This window comes from Fringilla coelebs, assembly GCF_963513975.1.
Source record: "Fringilla coelebs genome assembly, chromosome: 1".
NCBI lineage: Eukaryota > Metazoa > Chordata > Aves > Passeriformes > Fringillidae > Fringilla > Fringilla coelebs.
In genome coordinates, this window is record NC_140028.1 from 153,096,062 (window position 1) to 153,109,132 (window position 13,071).

At 71.5% G+C, this 13,071-nt stretch overlaps 2 protein-coding genes across 2 annotated transcripts; one reads left to right on the forward strand and one right to left on the reverse strand.

Moving 5' to 3' along the window:
* Positions 1 to 302: 302 nt before the first annotated feature.
* ATG9B (autophagy related 9B) lies at positions 303 to 7,856 on the reverse strand. The gene is made up of 15 exons (XM_084202689.1): positions 7,522 to 7,856; positions 5,832 to 5,964; positions 5,596 to 5,681; positions 5,458 to 5,513; positions 5,223 to 5,381; positions 4,557 to 4,698; positions 3,585 to 4,333; positions 3,319 to 3,472; positions 2,609 to 2,788; positions 2,286 to 2,531; positions 2,029 to 2,213; positions 1,619 to 1,721; positions 1,057 to 1,138; positions 827 to 933; positions 303 to 535 (listed from the first exon to the last, which is right to left on the reverse strand). The coding sequence occupies exons 2-14, from the start codon at positions 5,959 to 5,961 to the stop codon at positions 842 to 844; spliced, it is 2,364 nt and encodes a 787-aa protein (XP_084058815.1). The 5' UTR covers positions 5,962 to 5,964; positions 7,522 to 7,856; the 3' UTR covers positions 303 to 535; positions 827 to 841.
* A 20-nt stretch (positions 7,857 to 7,876) lies between these two features.
* ABCB8 (ATP binding cassette subfamily B member 8) lies at positions 7,877 to 12,761 on the forward strand. The gene is made up of 16 exons (XM_084202671.1): positions 7,877 to 8,012; positions 8,624 to 8,897; positions 9,531 to 9,686; positions 9,764 to 9,858; positions 9,928 to 10,033; positions 10,115 to 10,276; positions 10,359 to 10,444; positions 10,517 to 10,614; positions 10,733 to 10,838; positions 10,945 to 10,978; positions 11,116 to 11,252; positions 11,375 to 11,469; positions 11,621 to 11,754; positions 11,858 to 12,005; positions 12,285 to 12,535; positions 12,632 to 12,761. The coding sequence occupies exons 1-16, from the start codon at positions 7,936 to 7,938 to the stop codon at positions 12,710 to 12,712; spliced, it is 2,040 nt and encodes a 679-aa protein (XP_084058797.1). The 5' UTR covers positions 7,877 to 7,935; the 3' UTR covers positions 12,713 to 12,761.
* The last annotated feature ends 310 nt before the right edge of the window (positions 12,762 to 13,071 follow it).

Sequence of the window (13,071 nt, forward strand, 5' to 3'; positions counted from 1 at the left end):
GTGACACCTCTGGGGTCACCTGGCCACGCTCCAGACACGAGGGCTGGGAAATGGGGGGCAAAAGGACAGAGCCTGGGGCTCTGAGGGGTGGGAAATGGTGGGAGGGCCATGGTCCTGTGGCTCCCACCTGTGAGGCTGCAGGTGAGTGCACCCCCTGCCAGCCCCACTGCTCCACCTGCCCAGAACCCCCAATGTCACCCCAAACTGCCACAGCCCCAGCCAGGGCATCGCCCCCCGGGACCCCCAGCTCACCCCCAGGCACAGCCAGCAGGCACAGCCCCTCTGTAAACCTTTATTTCAGCTGGTGCTCGGGGCACCACGGGGGGCACCAGCCCTGTGCCCCCCAAAAACAGCACCTGGGGGGGCCCTGGCAGCACCCCTGGCCTTGCACCGTAGTGGGGGCACCAGGGACGCCCCGAGCAGGGGGCTCCTACAGACAGGGCCCCCCTGGCAGCATAGTGGGCACGGCGAGCCCCCCACTGTGCCCCTGGCAGCTCCCCCGGCACCTCCGGGGGCTCTCGGCACAACCAGGACCCTGCAGAGGGAACGGGGTGTCAGCAGGGACCCCAGAGTGGGGACCCCAGGGCAGGGACCCCGGAGCAGACCCAGAGGGGGGATCCTGGCACACGTGGCAGCCAGGCCCCACTGAACCCCAGCACCGGGGGTCCCTGTGCCCCAGCCCCTTCGTGTCCCAGCGCCAGGAGTCCCTGTACCCTCAGCCCTGGGGGTCACCATGTCCCCCAGCCCCGAGGGGTTCCATCTCCCACCCCCGGGGGTTTCCATGTCCCAATCCCGGAGGTCCCCCCTTCCCCGGGTCCCCACCCACCGGCACCGGGCCCGGCTACGTCATCGTCTCCTCTTCCTCCTCCTCTTCCTCCTCGGCCCACCCACCCAGCGGCATCTCCCGCAGCTGCGACGCCCGGGCAGCCGAGCCTGGGGGGCACAGGGGGGTCAGGACCTCCAGAACCCCCCCTGCCCGGCTCCAGGCTCAGCCCCGTGGTGGGGGGGGGTCAGCAGGGTCCCCCCAGCCCCGGGACACCCCAGGCCGGTGCTCACCTGTGGTCACGAAGGGGTGTTTGGGTGCCGCCGCGGGCTGGGGGCCGGGGCCCTGCGGCTGCTGCTGCTGCTGCTGATGGAGCTGGGGGGGACAGGGGTCAAGGAATAGCAGAGAACCAGGGTGAGTGCTCAGAACACCCCCAGAGGCAGCCAGAGCCCCCATATTGCTGCTGGAGCCCCCCACCACAGCAGAGCCCCCTGTACTGGCACTCGGAGCCCCCACGGGGCAGCAGGACAGGGGTACCTCAGCCCGGGACACTCCCCAGCCCCAAAGGGGTGGCAGAAGGGGCACCATGGGTGACACCAGCTGCAGTGCCTCATCCCCAGCACCCCAGAACAGGGCGTGGGTGTCACCCAGCGGGCCAGGGAGGGTGGGGGCAGCCTGGAATGGTGCTGGGGACAAGGGACGGGGGACAAGGGACCAGGGCCAGGCATGGCTCCCGGGGGGTGAGGCAGAGTCCACAGACAGTGACAATGTGGTGACAGCCACCAGGGAACCCCAAGGGACCTGTGTCCCGGGGTGCTGTGGGCAGGGCGACCCCGGGAACCGCGGGTGACACACCTGGTGCAGGTAGATGGCGTGCAGGCTCATCTCGGCAGAGGCCACCTCGGCCAGCAGCGCCGAGCGGCTCAGGCTGCGCAGCCGCGACTCACTCAGCGCCGGCCTTGGGGCACGGGAGGGGCGGCACGCGGTGACAGCCCCGCCACAGCAGTCCTCCTCGCTGTGACACCCTTTCCCTGCCACGACATCCCTCCCTGCCACCCCTTCCCACTATGACACCCCCTCCCCGCCATGACACCCCCTCCGTGACCCCCTTCCCCTCCCGACCCCCGTCCCCACCATGACACCCCCTCAGTGACACCCCTGACTGCCCTCACATCCTTCCCAGCCCTGTCCCCCCTCCCCAGCCCCCCATCCCCCATGTCCCCGCCATGTCACCCCTCCTCACGGCCGCTGTGCCGTGTCCCCACCTGTCCTCGGGGCACTGGGGCTCCGCAGGGCTGGCGGGGGCTCCGCAGGGCGGGGTCCCCAGGGGGGTCCGCAGGGACGCCAGCAGGCTGGCGGTGGCGCTGGCCGTGCTGCAGGGCTGCCCGAAGCGCGGGTCCCGGGCCACCAGCCCGCTGGCCGCCAGGACACTGGTCACCAGCCCCTCGGGCTATGGGGACACCCGTCAGGGGGAGGCACAAAACATCCCCCCTGGCAGCCCCCCCGAGGCGCCCCCACTCACCGCCAGGGCCGAGTCCTCGGACAGAAGGGACGCGGCCAGCGGCCCCTCGGCCAGCAGGTGCCGCGGGGCGGGCGCGGTGGCCGCGTCGCGGGTCACCTGCGCCTGGAGGTGGCCGAGGAAGCGGCGGGCGGGAGGCGGCGGCCGCCAGCGGGGATTGCTCAGGGCGAAGCGCATCAGCGACAGCTCCGTCTTGCCGTGCTCCGCCTGGCGCTCCGGGGGCGCCTCCGTGTGTCCCTCCGACAGCCACTGCGGGGACAGGGACATGGCACACCCCAGCGGCGGACACACGGCCCCGGACCGCCTGAGCCCGGCCCCCTGCCCACCTGGGGGTTGCCGTGGTGACGCACGTCCAGCTGCGCGAAGGAGCAGATGTCGCCCACGCCCGCCACCTCCACCGTGAAGTTGCGGAAGAAGTCCACGATGTCGAGGGCGCGGGGGGGAAAGGCGAAGATGAGGATCAGGGGTGTCACCAGGGGGCTCAGCAGCTCCTCCAGGATGAAAACCTGCAGTGGGGGGCACTGGGATCTGGGGGTGTCCCGGGGCGGAGAGCCCAGATTCAGAAGTCCTGGGGTGGGATGTCCAGGGTGGGGGTATCAGGGCAGTAGGTCCTGAGCAGGGGAGTCCTTGGGCAGGGCTGCCCGGGGTCGAGGGATCTCAGTGTGGGGGATTCCAAAGCAGGAGGCTCCCAGGATGGGGGTGCCTCGAGAGTGGGGAGCCCTGGCGCAGGAGGATCCCAGCGTGGGGGATCCAGGGTAGGGGATCCTGGCACAGGATGCTCCTGCTCCGAGGGGTCCTGGGGGTGGGGGGTCCCAGGGCAGGGGACTGGGACAGGGAGTCCCAGGGCAATGGGGTCTCGGAGCAGGGGTTCCCAGTGTTGAGGGGTCCAGGCTGGGGATCCTGAGGTGGGGAGTGCCAGGGCTGGGAAGTCCCAGGATGGGGGGCTCCCAGTCTGTGGGGTGCTGGGGGTGGGAAGCAGGGGGGAGAGGACGGTCCCAAGGGAGGAGGGTCTCGGGCAGTGGGGGGCTGCACGCACCGCCTTGTACTGGAAGAGCTGTGCCATCTCCGCTCGCGTCTCGGCACGGCCGGCACGGCCCTGCCAGTGCTCGGGCAGGTAATGCACGTGCGCCAGGACCCGCTGCAGCAGCTGCTCCGGGCACCACACCGCGTGCTCGTCCGGGATGAAGGACCTGCAGGGGCACAGCCGGGGCCCCCCCTCAGCCCCCCGCTGCCCGCCCGCACGGCACAGCACGGGGTCTGCCCCATCCACCCGGCCGCCGTGACCACCGAGCCGGCACCCACCTGGCCACCGTGACCACGAGCCCCAGCAGCGTGATGGCCGTCAGGATGTGCTGCACCGTCAGCACGTCCTCGTCGTACACGGTGAGCACGATGAGCACGGCCAGCACGGAGCCCGCAAAGAAGCCCACGTGGCGAGCCAGCACGGCCAGCAGCGGGCTGCTGAACGAGTCCATGTACCTGGTGGCGGGCGCGTGGCCGCGGCCGAGCCGCGCCTGCAGCTCGTGGCCCAGCTCGTTGAAGTGGCGCAGGTAGTGGCGCGCGTAGAGCGACCAGCGGCGCGCACCCAGGCTGCCCGGGGCCCGCTTCAGCCCCTCGGCGTAGCTGAAGAAGGCGAGCAGCAGGCGCCAGCCCAGCACGCAGGGGCACAGCGCCAGGTTGGCCACCCCCAGCAGCACGGCCGCCCGCGCCAGCCCCCGCGCCAGCGCCCGCCGCGCGCCCGCCCGCTTCACCTGCGGCCGCAGGCTCCAGGTGTTCTGGAAGAGCGCGGCCGGGCCGCGGAACAGCAGCAGCTCCAGGTTGAACTGCAGGCCGCGCGTGAGGAAGACCACGGGGCCCAGCAGCGGCAGGCGGAAGCGCACGGGCAGCAGGGATTTGTTGACCATGGCCACGGTGTAGTTGCGGAAGCGCAGGATGCGGTGGTGGATGTCGAGCTCCGTCAGCTCCCGGCGCGGCACGCACAGGGGCTGGCGCCGCTGCAGGGCCAGCAGCCGGGCCTGCACCGACTGCCAGCTGTGGTTACACAGCTCCTCCTGCGGCAACGGCACGGGCATGGGCGCCGGGCACCCGCGGCACGGCGCAGCGCTGCTCGGCGCCGGCGTCACTCAGCGCGGCCCGGTGCCCTGAGACACCTGACGGCCCGGCCTGGACCCCTGACCCCCCAGTGACATCTGACAGCCCAGCCCGGACCCCAGCCCCCACCGCGGGCACCCGACAGCCCAGCCCAGACCCCAGCCCAGGCCCCGGCCCCCTCACCGCGGGGATGCCGAGCGCTCGGATGTAGAAGCTGCGGATCTCCCAGTAGCCCACGAGGCGCCGCAGCGCCGTGACCAGGCGGCACAGCCACACTGCGCCCGCCAGCACCAGCAGGAACAGCAGCCACCCGCTGCCGCGGAGCCTGCGGGGACACGGGTGTCACCAGTGCCAGCAAGCCCCCCGTGGCTACCTGCCAACCAGTGCCACAGAGCCTGCTAAGGAGACACAGGTGTCACCAGCGCCACTGGGACCCCCCCCCAGCCACACTGGTGCCAGCAAAACGAGAAGCCACCTGTGGGGACACAAGTGTCAGCAGGGCCAACAAACCCTTCAGAGGCAGCAGTCACCCACTGCCATGAAGCCTTCAAAAACATAGGTGTCACCAGTGCCACCAACCACCTCACAGCCATCTGCAGTCTCCGAGACTGCTGGGGACATGTCACCCACAGCACCAGGACCCCATGAGCCGCACCAGTGGCACCCTGACACCGCAAAGCCACACTGGGGGCACCGGCACCTCTGCACGGCCACGCAGGCAGCAGCAGGAGCCGAAGCCACCCACCGCCACCGACCCTTTGGGGACACGCGTGTCACCCACACCGCCGGGAGCTCACGTGTCACCTGCGGCACCGAGCCCCCCCGGTGTCCCCGGTGTCCCCTGCCCACCTGCGGGCGCACTGCGGGGCGGGCAGCACGGCGTCGGGCAGCGTCACCTTGGCGCGCTCGGGGACGTGGCTGTGGTTGAGCGGGCGCGTGGCGAACAGGACGTCGTAGTCCACGCAGCACAGCAGGAACGTGCTGAAGGTGACGACGAACAGGAACTGCCTGGGGGGACGGGGGTCAGCGGGACCTCGTGTCACAGCCGCCTGGCACCGCACAGCGACAAGGCGGCATCACTTACACCAGCTCGAGGACGTCCGAGAGCAAGACGCAGGCAAAGCCATTCCTCTGGTGGAACTGGTAGATGTGTGGGGGAGTTAAGGAGACTGTGAAGGAGTGACAGATCCCCCATGTCCCCCCCCCCCGTTCCCAGAGTCACCCCATGCGCCCCACAGTGCCACCAGGGGCTGTGCCAGGATATCTTGGTGAAGAAACTGTCCAGGTCCTTAATGTGGTGCCACGAGTCTGGGGGGGAAAAACACGAGGGGGTCAGGTGGCAACGTGCTACCGCCCCCTCTTCGGGACCCCCGCATCCCACCGAGGACCCAGAAACACCTCCTGGGCTCCCCAAACAGCCCATGGGACCGGATCCCCCGCCAGACGGCACCCCAGTACCTGTCGGTCCTTCAGTGACGTGCAGCAGCAGCTGCTCCTCCTCCTCCTCGCCGGGGGGCGAGTCCTCCTCACAATCCTCCAGCCGCCGGTACTCCCGGTAGTCCCGGTCCTCCTCGCCCTGCTCCGCCATCACCTGCCGGGGAACGTGAGCGCCTGCCGCCGCCGTGGGGCCGCCGCGGGGCAGGTGGGGGGCGGAGGGGTCGGGGGCAGATGTGGGGCACCGGAAATGCCGCTGGGGTGCCGCAGCGCCGCCCGCGTGCCCCGAATTCGGGTGGCCTGAGCTGGCCCCGGCCGCGGGCAGGTGACACCGCAGCTGCCACCGGCCCGTCCTGTCCCACCGGCCAGGCCAGTGCCAGAGCCTGCCGTGACCCTGCAGGGCTCCCCGGGAAGGACCCCCCTGCGGGGTCCGAGGGACCCCAATACTTTCCCTGGCCGTCGCCGGGCCACGCTGTGCTGCCCAGCCCGAGTGAGGGGACGCCTCTCCCCACGGACCCCTGTGTCCACAGCCCCCCACACCCTTCCTCCACACAGAGCCCCCCTCCTCACGGACTCGCGCACCCACAGACACCCCGCAGACTTCACTCACAACGGACACACTACCCCCAGAGCCGCGACCAGGTCAGGACCAGTCCCGAGCCCTGGTGGCCTCTCAATGCCTTGCAGACCCCGGCCCGGGTAAGGACTGGATCCCCCAGCCCTCTGCGGCAGGGCAGGACCCCAGACCTCGGGGCAGGATGACAACCCCCCACCGGGGAGGACGGGACCCAAAACTCTTGGAGGGGACCCCCAAACCCTTGGATGGGACCATCATCCCGTGGGGAAGGACGGGACCCCCACCCCTGGAGCAGGACGGGACCCCCCGCTCACCCCCCCACGGTCCCCTTACCGCCGCCCCGCAGCGCCCCGCGTCACCAGCGTCCCCCGCGGTGGCCGCAGCCCGTGTCCGGCCAGGCCGGTGGCCGCGGGTGACACCGTCCGGCCCCACGTGTCCGGGGCTGACTCACGGCGCGGGGCTGATGCAGCAAGAGGGACCCGACCCCACTTGTGCAACACCCCTTGGGGACAGTGGCCGCGTCTCCCGGGATCGGGTGTCCCGGCGGGTGACATCGGCACGGCCCGTCCCCAACCAGCTCCGCATCGGGAAGCCAAAAATACCGGCGGAGCCCGAAAATAGCCCCAGAGGGTAAACGGTGGGGGGGCCGGGGGATCCCCGGCCGGGCGGCCGGGACACCCCCGGGGCCAGGGACACAGCCCAGGGGACGTGGCACACGAGGGACACGGCGGCCCCCGGCAGTGGCCCCGGTGACCCTGCCGGGACACACGTGGGTTTCCGCAGCGTCACCTGTGACCCCCGCGACTCCGCATGGGGGGACACGGACACCTGCCCGTGGGGACACGGCAGGGTGACGCCCCCGTGGTGACACGAGCCCCGTGGTGACACATGGCTGCGCCGTACGAACACGGACGGGGCTCGTCAGTGACCCCCGCGAGTGCCCCGGGACCACACGTGGGGACACGGCACCGCCACGGCCGCAAGGGACACACCGGCCCCGGTGACCCCGCGCTGCCCGGCTGGGGGGTCCCGGGGCAGCGGCCGGGCTGAGGGACCCCGGAAAGGAGCGGCGTGACCCCGCTCCGGGGACAGCGGGGCTCCGCCAGCCCCGGTACCCGCTGGCCCGTCCCTGCTCACCTGGCCGCTCGGTGCCGGCTCGGTCCCCGCCGGTGCCCGGCGCTCAGGGGGCCCCGCGCTCGCCGCGGGCCCCGCCGCCGGCCATGGCCGCACCGGCAGCAGCCCCGGGCAGCGGCGGGGTCGGGGGTGCCGGTGCGCGCTCCGAGCTCCGGCGCGGGGTTCCGGTGCGGGTCCGGGGGTCCGAAGGCGGCCCCGGGGAGGAGCGGGTGTGCCGGGACCGGGGATCGGCGGGGTCAGGGCGCAGAGCCCAGGAAGGGCCCGAGGCGCCGGAGAGGGGCCGGTGCGGGTCGGGGCCGGCGCAGGGCCCGGGCCGCGGTGTTGGGGCTCCGCCCGCCCGCGACCGCCCCGGCCCGCCCCGGTCCCGCCCCGTGCCGCCCGGTGCCGCCCCCGGAGCCGCCCCCGCCCGGAGCCGCCATGCCGCTGCCGGTGCTCTTGCTGCGGGCGGCGGGCGCTTGGACCCGGCTCCGGCCGCCCTCCGTGCCGGGGCGCAGGTACCGGGGGAGTGCGGGGCATCCCGGGCGGATCCCGGACCCTCGGCTCCCTTGGAGCGCGGGAACCCAACTCCTGCTGGGAGGAGCCCTGATTCGGTGGTCGCGGGGGTCCCGGGGGTGCGAGTCGGGCTGCGGGGGAGCCAGGGGTGCCGGGAACTCGCGGGGGCTCCCGGACGCCTGGATCCCTGCGGGGGGACCGCGGGGAGGCCGGGGCTCCCGGGAGGTTGAGGGGTACGTGGGCTTCCCGGAGCGGCGGGACGGGAATGGGGTTGGGCGGTACTGGGGTGCCCCGGGCTACCTTGGGAGGCTACCGTGGTCCTTGGGAGGACGACCCCGCCTCTGGGCGCGGGGTGGGCAGCTCGCACTCTGCAGTCCTGCGGCGTCCGCGAGGTTCCCTGACTCACGGGCCTTGGGTGGCGGAGGCACCCCAGCTCCTGGTGGGGGATTGGACTCCGGGATTCCAGGCGGTCCTGGGGCATCCTGGCTCCCTGGGAGGCAGGAACACACCTCCAGAGGGGGGAGATGGGAGTGTGAGGTGCCTGGGCTGATCCGTGGGGGCTCCCCCAAGGTTCTCTCACCCCCAGGTTCGCTTCACTCACTCCTCTCCCCAGTTTCAGGTATGGGGGGCGCCTGGGGCTGGCCGTGCCCCCCCGGCTGCCCCCCGCGCTCCCGGCCCCGCGCCGGCTGCTCCTGGCGGGCTCGGCCTCGGGCTGCGTGCTGCTGGGGCTGCTGCGCACGGCCGCGCGCTGCCAGGAGGCCACTGTCCCTGCTGTCCCCCCTGCTGCTCCCGAGCCGCCAGAGCCCCCCACGGAGACCCCCTTTGACTGGCCACTCTTCTGGACCTTCCTGCGCCCGCAGCTCCTGGCGCTCTCAGCTGCTGTTGTGGTGAGCAGGGCCGAGTGGGTGGCCATGGCCGCCCTTGTCCCCACTGTCCCTGTGTCACACCTATGCTGTGGAGTAGCACATAGTCCCGGTGCCACAGCATGATGGCCACTGTCCCACTGAACATGGTGTGACACCTGCCATCCCACTGCCTGTCACTGTCCTAGTGCCACAGCGTGATGGCCACGGGCCCCGTGCAGGGACGTGACACCACCTGTCCCCATGCCATGGTGTGGCAGCCACTGTCCTGCTGCCGTTGTGTGACACCCACCATCCTGGTATACACTGCTGTGTGACATGTGCCGTCCCAGCAGCACAGTGTGACAGCTGCCATCCCAGTGCTCACACGAGACAGCCACTGTCTGGTGCCATGGCGTGACCCCCACTGTCCCGGTGCCACAGTGTGACACCCACTTTCTGGTGCTACACTGTGACACCTGCTGTCTCAGTGCCATGGCATGACACCCACTGTCTCAGTGCTGTGCCAGGCCACTCGCTGTCCCAGTGCCATAGCGTGACACCTGCTGTCCCAGTGCTGTGCCAGGCCACCCGCTGTCCTGGTGCAATGGCGTGGCACCCCATGCTGCTGTCCCAGTGCTGTGACAGCCCTGTCCCTGTCCCCGTGTGTCCCCGCAGCTGGCACTGGGCGCAGCCCTACTCAACGTGCGCATCCCGGTGCTGCTGGGCCAGCTGGTGGATGTGGTGGCCCGATGTGCCCGCGGCCACGTGGCCACCTACCTGCGGGAGGTGCGGCGCCCGGCCCTGCGCCTCCTCACCATCTACTGCCTGCAGGTGAGTGCCGACCCCCCGAGGGCGGGCGGGGGGTCCCGGGGGTGCCCCCCGGCCGCGCTGACCCCCCCGTCCCTCAGGGCCTGCTGACCTTCGGCTACATCGCGCTGCTGGCCCGCGTGGGCGAGCGGGTGGCCGGCAACATGCGCAAGGCTCTCTTCAGCGCCCTGCTCAGGTAACCCCGCAGGGACGGGGCACGGGAGAGAGGGTGCCCGGGGACCCCCACCCACCGCTCCCCCGGCAGGCAGGAGGTGGCCTTCTTCGATGCCACACGCACGGGGCAGCTGGTGACACGGCTGACGGCCGACATCCAGGAGTTCAAGTCTTCCTTCAAGCTGGCCATCTCCCAGGTGAGCCCGGCCGTCTCCCAGCTGAGCCCGGCTCTCTCCTGGGCAAGCCCGGCGGTGCCCCTAGCCTCTGTGTGCCCCCAGGGCCTGCGCAGCAGCACCCAGACCGCCGGCTGCTTCGTGTCGCTGTACCTGCTCTCGCCCAAGCTCACGGGGCTGCTGCTCGTGGCGCTGCCGGCGCTCGTGGGCGCCGGCGCCTTCATCGGCGCCTTCCTGCGCAGCCTGTCCCGCCGGGCGCAGGAGCAGGTAACCCTCACCTGAGACGCCGTGTCCTGCCAGCCCCGAGGCCGCAGCGTGGGGTGTCTCAATGTCCCCGCTGTCCCTGCAGGTGGCCAAGGCCACCGTGGTGGCTGACGAGGCTCTGGGCAACGTGCGGACGGTGCGCGCCTTTGCCATGGAGGAGCAGCAGGCAGGGTAAGGGCGAGGGCGGGGTCCTGGGGGTGGCGGGCGTGGGGCAGAGGGGACCCCAGCCCATCCCTGCCCCAGGCTGTTCCGTGCCGAGGTGGACCGTGCCGGATGTCTGAGCGAGCGGCTGGGACTCGGCATCGCTGCCTTCCAGGGGCTCTCCAACCTGGCGCTCAACAGTGAGTGGGGATCACACGGCGGGACCGGGGGGCTGCGGGTGGGACTCCCTCGGGCAGGACCTCCTCCAGGCCCCTTCTGCATGTCCCCTTCAAATCCAGCTCTGCCCCCACCCCACAGGCATCGTGCTGGGAACCATCTTTGTGGGTGGCTCCCTGATGGCTGGAGACCAGCTCTCGCCCGGTGACCTCATGTCCTTCCTGGTGGCCTCGCAGACGGTGCAAAGGTCAGGGCAGGGCCCAGTGGTGCCCCCAGTACCCCTGGCACCCCCTGTAGCCCACAGCCTGCCTGGGCACGGCCCTGAGCTCAACCTCCACCCTTGTGCATCCCAGGTCCTTGGCCAGCATCTCCATCCTGATGGGCCAGGTAGGTGGGCCGAGGGCTCCTGCCACCCCCTGAGCCTGGGGATTCAAGTTTGGGGCTCTGGGGCTGCTTTCACCACCCTCCCTGTGGGTGAGGTGGGGTCTGGGGGGCCATGAGGTGCTCCTGCTGTCCTCCCACAGGTGGTGCGGGGTCTGAGTGCTGGTGCCCGTGTCTTGGAGCTGCTGAGACTGGAGCCCCTCGTGCCCCTGCAGGGGGGGGCCACCATCCCTGCCCACTCCCTGTCCGGACGCATCCGCTTCAACCACGTCTTCTTCAGGTGGGTCCCAGCAGGCCCCTGCCTGGCCCCACATGGCTCTGAGCCACCCCATGGACAGGGGGATTGGCACCATGTCCCTGCAGCCCTGCAGCCCCGTGCAGCCCCTGCTCCTCTCCCTGCAGTTATCCCACCCGGCCTGGCTACCCTGTCCTGCAGGACTTCAGCCTCACCCTGCCCCCCTGCCAGACCGTGGCCATCGTGGGCCCCTCAGGAGGAGGTACCAGTACCCCCTACCCTCTCCCTGGGCACATCCTCCTCCTCCCCAGTCCTCTGCCCAGTGCTCCCAGTGTCTTCCAGGGACTGGGAACCCCCCAGTGCTGCTGGAGCCAGGGCTCCAGGGCAGCGGGGCTCAGGGGTTCCCTCCCCAGGGAAGTCAACGGTGGCAGCGCTGCTGGAGCGGTTCTACGAGCCCACGGCAGGAACCATCACCCTGGACGGGCACGACATCGCCAGCCTGGACCCCTCCTGGCTGCGGGGGCAGGTCATCGGCTTCATCAGCCAGGTGGGACAGGAGTGCTGCTGGCCGGGAGCCCCGGCTGTCCCTGGGCAAGGGGAGGGAGGTGGGGCTGGGTGAGCTCAGTGCTGAGGGCCGGGCTTTGCTGCAGGAGCCGGTGCTGTTTGGCACAACCATCAAGGAGAACATCCGCTTCGGGAAGCCAGGAGCCTCTGATGCCGAGGTGTACGAGGCCGCCCGGCTGGCCGACGCTGACGGCTTCATCCGCAGCTTCCCCGAGGGCTACGACACCATCGTGGGTATGGCCGGGGCGGGACGGGTCAGGCTGGCACGGGAGCCCAGCTGAGGCGCTCCCGGTCCTGCGGGGACACCGGTGCTGCTCACCGCTGACGTTCAGCTCTGCCAGAGGGAGCTGTGGCTGCGCTGGGCTCTGAGCAGGAGCGATGGGCCCCGGGTGTGGGGGGTCCTTGGCTGCGGACCGGGGCGGTGTCCCCGGGCTCTGTGGCACGGACGTTCTGGGGGGCGCCCTGGGATGGTGCAGCACGGCATCTCCACGGTGTCCCCGCGGTGCCCTGCAGGCGAGCGCGGCACGGCGCTGTCCGGGGGGCAGAAGCAGCGTATCGCCATCGCCCGGGCTCTGCTCAAGGACCCGGCCGTGCTCATCCTGGACGAGGCCACGAGCGCGCTGGACGCGCAGGCGGAGCGGGCGGTGCAGGCGGCGCTGGAGCGCGCTGCCGCCGGCCGCACCGTGCTGCTCATCGCGCACCGCCTCAGCACCATCCGCGGCGCGGACCTCATCGCCGTGCTGGCCCGGGGCCGCGTGGCCGAGGTGAGGCGTGCGGCACGGCGGGCACGGGCCGCCGCAGGTGACACCTGGGTGGGCCCCCGCAGGTGACACCATCGGCTGTCCCCGCTGTCTCCGCAGGCGGGGACTCACGAGGAGCTGCTGCGACGGGGGGGTCTCTACGCCGAGCTCATCCGACGGCAGACGAAGGAGGGGTCCTGAGGGGTCCCCGCGCTGCTCCCCAATAAAGCGGCGCTGTCCGGCGGACGGGGCTGCGCTCTGTGGCGGGACTTGCGAAGGGTCCTCCGGGCCGCTCGGGGGCGCCCAGGCTCCGGGAGGGGGCGGGGGCGGGCGGGGCCGGGTGAGTGACGTCGGGTTGTGGGCGGGACAGGATAGGCTGGCTCCGCCCCCTCCCCACCGCGCTGCCCCACGGGGCGGGGGTGTCCCCTGTGTCACCCCCTGTGTCACCCCCTGTGTCACCCCCTGCTTGGTGCCAGCCTCCCTGCCGAGGTGCGGGACCCCTGCGTGGCCCTGCTGCGGTGAGCGTTCCCCGTGTCACCCTCGGGTGTCCCGTGTGTCAC

Excerpts from the sequence above, each read along its gene's own strand:
- ATG9B (XM_084202689.1), bottom strand. The coding sequence starts at position 5,961 with ATGGCGGAGCAGGGCGAGGAGGACCGGGACTACCGGGAGTACCGGCGG. Across the intron at positions 4,334-4,556 it reads GAGCGCTCGGCATCCCCGCG|GAGGAGCTGTGTAACCACAG; the intron begins GTGAGGGGGCCG and ends CCGTTGCCGCAG. Across the intron at positions 1,139-1,618 it reads ACGCCATCTACCTGCACCAG|CTCCATCAGCAGCAGCAGCA; the intron begins GTGTGTCACCCG and ends TGTCCCCCCCAG.
- ABCB8 (XM_084202671.1), top strand. The coding sequence starts at position 7,936 with ATGCCGCTGCCGGTGCTCTTGCTGCGGGCGGCGGGCGCTTGGACCCGG. Across the intron at positions 9,859-9,927 it reads CTCTTCAGCGCCCTGCTCAG|GCAGGAGGTGGCCTTCTTCG; the intron begins GTAACCCCGCAG and ends CTCCCCCGGCAG. Across the intron at positions 11,470-11,620 it reads CGTGGGCCCCTCAGGAGGAG|GGAAGTCAACGGTGGCAGCG; the intron begins GTACCAGTACCC and ends TTCCCTCCCCAG.